Raw genomic sequence first — 7,963 nt, forward strand, 5'->3', positions numbered from 1 at the left:
TGTGTGTGTGTGTGTGTGTGTGTGTGAGTGAGAGAGAGAGAGAGAGAGAGAGAGAGAGAGAGAGAGAGAGAGAGAGAGAGAGAGAGAGAGAGAGAGAGAAATCTAAAGCTGGCCCTGTTGTGTTGCGAAGCAACTTGGCGAGAAGCTAGCAGATGGTTCTATTGAGGCTGTCTAAACCGACCCTGGAAACATCACGAGATGTCACTTTCATGGTGCTTTCGGGGGAGCAGGGCGTTTTAATATGTTCTGTGCCATATTCATATCATTTGTAGACTAATTTCCCTGGACGACACTACACTAGAGAAATTAACCACAGACACTCATCAGAAATTACACGTCTTACAGACATACTCTGTGATACATACCCGCTTTATGTGGTCTTCCAAGGACCACAAGTATCACAGCACATGTGTTCACTGCTTTAGGCCTATTTGCTTTGCACCCAGTATAGGCTTCCTTCGTGTTGTTCTCTCCCCATGCTTGGTGTGCTATAACCGCCTCACCAAGCTCCACTCGGCCGGTCCTGGCCGCTGCCGAATAGGCCAGCTGGGTCCTCTCCTCACAACAACCAACACCACTAGACAGATATGAAGAGTTCGACAACTTCACATGGCCAATGAACACCAGCCCCGGGACGTGACGTAAGGGTCCCTGTAGAAAAGGCGCGGGTGCCGCGTGGAGGAGTGGGTGAGAAGGATCGAAGACGCCAGAGCAGGGAAACGTTCGCCGAGAGGAGAGGAGAGAGCTGCCTCCCCTCACACTGACTGGAATTACACAAACTCAATAGAAAGCAACATCTCTCTCTCTCTCTCTCTCTCTCTCTCTCTCTCTCTCTCTCTCTCTCTCTCTCTCTCTCTCTCTCTCTCTCTCTCTCTCTCTCTCTCTCTCTCTCTCTCTCTCTCTCTCTCTCAACCATCCGTGCGTAACAGAATTAACAAAAGAAGGACGCGAGTGTCTTACATGGCAACAGCACTTCTGAGTGATGATGAATGCAGAGAAATAAAAACCTAGTAGATAGATGCACTTCGTGGCATTCCACCAGTGGCTACACCTTCGCACCCAGAGCGCGCGCGCGTGTGTAGCAGTTGCCAGGGCATCCTCGCGACCACAACTTTGATTTTCTTCCGGTTCCACCGAGATGCAGGGGACATGACAGGAGCATGAAGTTGCGCGCCTGTTTGACATGTGAAGCTGTCCTGTTATGATTCTGCTTGCGCTGTCTGAAACACGTGCTGGATTATTATTGAATGCCATGCGCTCTGGACTGACTCTGCCCCTCTGCCTGACTGCCATTGCAGAACCAGACATTATGTTCAGAAACTTTCAGGTGGAATGAATAGCAGCTTTTGTGAACTTCGCTATATTTACTGACTGGCAGACGAATGATTGCCCCAAACGCCCAACGCGAACACGCACTCGAGGAAAGGGAAGGGGTTGGATTATAGCCCTCCACTTCACTGGATCGCTGTAAACATGCTGTGAAATCTCAAATCCGTTTGTAGGCGTTTTGTTCCTGCTCAGATGCGCTGTGGTGTTCATACTGTGGATTCCGAAGATATTTTAAAAAGGAAACAAATAAGTAGAAGACTTGGCCAGAAGGCTACTACGCCTCCACATCCCTCTCCGTTCGTCCGTTTGTTTTCGCCGTAGAGAGGTATTCCACACTCCCCATTCATGGGGCTGGGACTGCGCCTTACCGAAATCTTGGCTTGTCGATCAGAGGGAAGCACGTGTAATTTGCTCTCGTCGGCGGCAACGATGCTTTTCCACGGTCTCCCGGGAGGAGAGATGCAGGGGGTGATGGAGGAGATGGAGCGGCGAGGGAAAGCGGACTCCACGGCTATCAGCTCGGCCATAGACATGGGAGAGACGGAGACGGTAAGAAAAAAACCCTCCAGGCGCTATACCAGCCCTCGACAGGAGACTCCCCATTTGGAATAAAAATAAAAAATGATGATTTATGTGAATCACAGACAAACGGTTACTACTTTCATTTGTAATCATCCAGAATGTCTCCCCAAAAATAAAATATAATAACCTTACTCTGGAAGTGAATGCACAAAACTAAGCTCAGATGAAATTGGGCTATATAAAATTCAATACTGACAGTTTATTTCTTTTAACTGGAGTGTTTTTTCGTTCACTTCAAAGTTATTCCAATTTATTTTTTAACATTTAGCTATAACATATATAGAGACCTTTTTTTGCTGAGATTTGCAAAATGAAATGAACCTTTCAGGCCTCGCAGCCAAAGTTCATCTGGACTACACTGCAACGCACTTCAATATGCAATGTTTCGTTGGAATGAATTTAAGTGTGCAGGAAACGTGCGGAGAAAAAAAAAACAAGTTACAAATTGCTATAAGCGGGCTGTTTTTGTATTGTTCTTTGTTGCAATGAAAAGCAATTTCATCACGTCATGAAATACAAGTATTTGAAACAAATCTGTGCTGTAAATGTTGCCGTGTTAAGACTAGACTTGGGCCAAACACGAATTAGGGTTAGCTGTAAACACTTTCAAATGCACTGTGTTTAAAGACCACTGCCCTTGCTTATGCATTATTAATTAATTATGCAGAAGTTAGAACCATGTAATTAAGCCATCCACGTGCTGTTTAAACATTGCAACGTATTGCTAAAATTGTGCTATTGTGCGTGAATAGTCGTAGACAAATAAAAAACAATAATTGTAGGCCTAAATTGTAAACGTAAATTGCCGTTATGATAACCTGCTCTGTTGGAGCTGCTTAGGCTACATTAGTTCACCTGATTACGCACAACACTGAAAGACGTTTCATGAATTGTACATGATTATGGAACTGCTTTTTTTGTGCTGAAATGATGCTCCTCCCATCTGTTTGTATGGCTGCCTGTCTAATTCACCCCAACACACACACACACACGCACACACACACACACACACACACACACACACACACACACACACACACACACACACACACACACACACACACACACACACACACACACACACACACACACGCACACACACACACACTCCGAACGCTGTCAGACCTTGTACTAGCTAGCAAGTCCAGCCTGATCTTACCAGCATTAGGCCAACTGTCAAGTAGCATAAGTTCTTGCGGAGGGCTATGCCGAAATATGCCTCTCCTTTCGGCCGCACGCTCCCCTTCCTCGGGCTGTTCCGTGTGGATGACCCCGTCCCCGTGTGTGGTGTATGCCCCTCTCCAGAGCCTGGCGTCCATGAGCGGGGACAGACTGGCCCTGTGCGCCGGCTGCGGAGGCCGAATCTCGGACCGCTACTACCTGCTGGCCGTGGACAAGCAGTGGCACATGCGGTGCCTCAAGTGCTGCGAGTGCAAACTCAATCTGGAGTCGGAGCTGACCTGCTTCAGCAAGGACGGCAGCATCTACTGTAAAGAAGACTACTATAGGTAAACAGGCCTATTAACATTTCTACATTACATTACACTTAGCTGACGCTTTTTCATCCAAAAGCGACGCACAGCTATTTAGGTACAGGGTATTGGTTATAGTCCCTGTAGCAATGTGGGGTTATGTGCCTTGCTCAAGGACACTTCAGCCATTGATAGAGGTGTAGGGAGAGGTTTTTGGTGGGAGTTGAATCTGCAACTAAAGTCCACCTCCCTAACCTAGGCCACCGTTGCCCCACAACATAAACATACCTAAATAAAAATGTGAAATAAGTGATGCTTCAGGGATGTTTCCTGACATGCCATGAAACTCCAGATCACCAGATGTGTATGAAGGACTGCTATGGACATATAAGCACTGTTATTGAGATTTTTTTGATGAAGAAGAACTGGGTGGAGGGAAGTAAAACGGTGTGAATATCTGGAGTCCAAACTGTAGGCTAGGCCTAGTGTGCTTGTCTAGCACTGGTGCTCATGGCAGTGTGTGCCCGCGTTCCAATAACACACCGACTGCTTTAACTGCTAATGGGCTTGAATGTAGATGGAGTGGAGTGTTTATTTGTGATCCCAACTCGCTGTTGTAATTTGGGGTCTGAGGTCCATATTATGCTAATTGAATAATGACGGTGCTGGCTTCTTTTTGGAGAGGGAGCCTTTTGATAACCCGCTCCGTCAAATTATACGAGCAGTTGTAGGCCCAAGTATTTAAGTATTGGCGTAGGCTAATTAATGGGGAGACGAGTGGCCATAATCAATTAGGCGGCTAATTTTAACCATAATTACTTCAATTAAACCAAAGCGGCCTCGTGTCTGTTGTGTTGTGTTATCTATTAAGCATACTCTACTCTTTGTGTAGGCCTAATTGCACCGTAAACATGAAATCCACTATTAGGATGCTGCTGCCCGAGTGTCATCACCAGTTATTAGCTTTGTGATATATTGTGATATATTATAATTCATGGCTGTCATTGTTTATTTTTCAAAGACCCAAAGGGCAAACCCAGGCTTTTATTCCACTGTATAAAAAGAATCTGAAACCAATTCCTGAAAACAACGTTGTTCAAAATGAATTACCTACCCAGTGATTTGAGATAACCAATTGAAGATGGACTATATTATTTTTCCCTGAAGGAGGTTTTCGGTGCAGAGGTGCGCGCGCTGTCACCTGGGCATTTCAGCGTCGGAGATGGTGATGAGGGCACGCGACCTGGTCTACCACCTGAACTGCTTCACGTGCACCAGCTGCAACAAAATGCTGACGACCGGCGACCACTTCGGCATGAAGGACACTCTGGTCTACTGCCGCCTCCACTTCGAGGGTCTGGTCCATGCAGGGGACTTTGGGTCGGCGCATTTCAACCACGCTGACGTGGTGGCCATGGCTGCCAAGGGGCTTGGTGCGGCCGCGCCGCTGGGCCTGGCCTACTACAACGGGGTCAGCACCGTGCAGAAGGGACGCCCGAGGAAGCGGAAAAGTCCCGGACCAGGCAACGACCTCGCGGCCTATAACGCAGGTAGGTGGGCAGTTTTAAACGATGATGCTGATAAAGGATCAAATGTAAAACACACCGTTCACAAGATACATGTGATTTAATGTACACACTTTTCCCCTTGCTTTTTCTCCGACACGATACTATGTGTTTGTGTGCTTGTGCGGGTTTTTTTTTTTTTACTTCGTATGCATGAGGTCTACTCTGAAGAAGTTTTACAAAATAATTTATCGCAGAACACACACACACACACACACACACACACACACACACACACACACACACACACACACACACACACACACACACACACAGAGAGAGAGAGAGAGAGAGAGAGAGAGAGAGAGAGAGAGAGAGAGAGAGAGAGAGAGAGTTAGTTCCATGTTACTCATGAAACAGTTATCAGCAATAGGCCTACATGCATACATTTGGGGTTTTAAGCGTTGCCATATCCACGAAACCGTGCGTAAAATGGGCTGGATGGCGGCATGTGATAGCAATAGACTCCCACCTACGAGGAGAGCTCCATGGGTAAACCATACCACTTAGGACCATAATGGGGATGCACGCGTTGGCTTCAATTAAATACCCACTTCCACTTAACATGAAGCGTTGCTTGGTGCGATTAGTGCGTTCATGTTCTTTGGACGTTTTGATGATAATTGTTGTATTTCATAAAGACGATGTTGTCGATAACGTGGACTTTTGTGGATTTGTCTTTTCTGTATTAGCACACACAACTTATTTGAAATAGGCCTATCTGCTTTGATGTGCACTAATGTAACAGTGCATATATGTCCATAGCAGTCAACGTTAGGAGTAGCCTATACAAAAACACCAAAATGTTTTTTTTTTAATTTGGCGAATAGAATTGGCAGTCATCGTCTTGCGTAAAAGTTTGTCTGCTATGATGTCAAAGTACCGTTGTGTCTGGGCTGCATATCGAGTCAAGAAGATGCGTATGTTCTGTTGTATCACTGGCGCAACTTCCACTGCTCCTGCCCACTCTCAATTGTTCAGCTAGCACCGTGTCACCGAATCCACAGTAGTGTGGAGTTTTGTCTGGTTTGAATTGAAAAGAAAAGAGGCCAGGGCAGGCGGTGGTAAAGCTGAAAGGGCCGGCCGCGGTATCCACTGGAGTGGCGGGGCTCCAGTGGGACGAGGAGGAGGGGTAGGCCTTCATTCCCTGCCGCGGAGAGGCCTGTAGGCTGCCTGCCTCTCTCCACCCCTCACCCCGCAGCGCGGAGCCCTGGGCCGGACATTAGGCCCCCGCCACCACGGAGGTTCAGTTCAGACAAGGCTGGGTGCTTACGGAGCCTGACAAGTGGAAAATAGCTTAGATGCCGGCCAAGACCTCCACAAGATTATGGAGAGAGAGAGAGAGAGAGAGAGAGAGAGAGAGAGAGAGAGAGAGAGAGAGAGAGAGAGAGAGAGAGAGAGAGATTTAGCGAACGAGTGTGTCATTGTTCTCAAAGGCACTATTTTGTTCACGTTTGTCATTTGCAATGCGCTTAATTCACCCATGGAAAAGTTTTGTAAAAGGTTAACAAAATAGGACTGTCAAAATATAGGCTGATATTATTATTTTAAATTGTGTGCTCGTGTATTTCCGCATTATTGTCAGTATTGCCATTTGCTTTGTCTGCTTAGTTTAAATGTTAAACTAAAATACTTTGGTTTGCCTTGTACGCTTTCTGTGAGAGGTGGGATGCTACGGTTTTTTGGTACTTTCGAAGTGCGTTTGCATTAACAGTGCTGTTGAATTTACAGTAATACAGTATATGTTTTCTTAAACCCTCACAGCAATGGGGATTACAATATATTCACTCTTTTACTGGGAATAAAAAATGTCTCCCACCAAGAGAAACGCTGATTAAACGATGCGTTGTCTTGTCAGATTATACTCAGCCTCTTTCATGTAATTCCCTTGTGAGATTATGTCAGTAATTATTGCAAATACGTGCTCGCTTTGAAAGGCTAGAAACGGTGACAACACATTTTAGTGGTACAGGCATCATTATATTTTTAGACCGATATGGTTTAATTATAAAATAACTTTTTTCCCAAACGAATTTTCTTACAAACAAGATGATGCTTTATCGTCTGGTTCCAATATCCCTTTTTAAGATAGCTAAACAGAAGAGGCCAATAGCCTACTATACTAGTCGACTGGGTGGTTTAGTAATAGGCTATGAAGATTTTGTAAAGGACTGAATGAAGGGACATAACAGCCGACAGCGCAAGAGCTGAAGAAACATAATAGTTTTTTTTGTCAAAATAAGCTTGTTTAGGGTCACGGGCGCCCCCGGCAGGTGTGACTCTGAACAACAAAAAGCGCAGCATGGCTTGAGAGAGACGCGCATGGGCAAACTAATGTGAAAATGAGTGCGTGTTCTTGTCTCGTAGCCTATTGTGATTTTTCACAGTGGAAAGAAGGTAACATCATACCATGATTTCCCAGTGTGGTACTAAGCCTAATATGGAAATTTAGAATGACACATGACCACCATTGAGGATTACAATCACAAAGTTTGTGAGTTGACCACCTGATGAATGAAAAGCATTATATCCACCTGATCTGAATCTGGAAGGACTCCGTATAATGGTCCAAGCCCAAATGTCTTTGGTAACCCTCATATTGGGTTGAATTCCTGCTATCTTTCCTTGTGTTCGGGTCGCTTTCGACCTGTGTGTCCACAATGAGCTCTAACAGACAATAAAAAAAACAATACTGTTGCTCCAAATCTACTTCTCATCTCTTGGTTGCATGGTTAGGATTCCTTTGGTATGGAAATATTTACTGTAATGCACTTGATGTGGCCCTGGCATCCTTTTATATCAATACAGTCCCTGATTAGCCTGATAATCCACATTAGTGCATTCTCTTTGGGGTTTTAGGTACCACTAACATTTTACATCAAAAACATGACAAAGAACTTCTCTTAGCCTAGAGTAAAATCTTTTTGTGATGTTGGAATATCACTAATAGGAAATATACAGTATACTGCGCTTAAAATAGCATTACTATTAATGTGATGCCGCCTGGGTGTTACT

The 7,963-nt window shown here is 45.2% G+C and overlaps 1 protein-coding gene across 1 annotated transcript in view; it reads left to right on the top strand.

The window, feature by feature from the left end:
* Window positions 1-1,743: 1,743 nt before the first annotated feature.
* The window catches only part of LOC134445199 (LIM/homeobox protein Lhx2-like), a 12,980-nt gene continuing 6,760 nt past the window's right edge, over window positions 1,744-7,963 (top strand). Inside the window, exons 1-3 of the mRNA XM_063194281.1 lie at window positions 1,744-1,878; window positions 3,217-3,419; window positions 4,551-4,937. Coding sequence (XP_063050351.1) covers window positions 1,759-1,878; window positions 3,217-3,419; window positions 4,551-4,937 — 710 coding nt within the window. The 5' untranslated portion in view covers window positions 1,744-1,758. The remainder of the gene's footprint in view (window positions 1,879-3,216; window positions 3,420-4,550; window positions 4,938-7,963) is intronic.

This window comes from Engraulis encrasicolus, chromosome 3, assembly GCF_034702125.1.
Source record: "Engraulis encrasicolus isolate BLACKSEA-1 chromosome 3, IST_EnEncr_1.0, whole genome shotgun sequence".
NCBI lineage: Eukaryota > Metazoa > Chordata > Actinopteri > Clupeiformes > Engraulidae > Engraulis > Engraulis encrasicolus.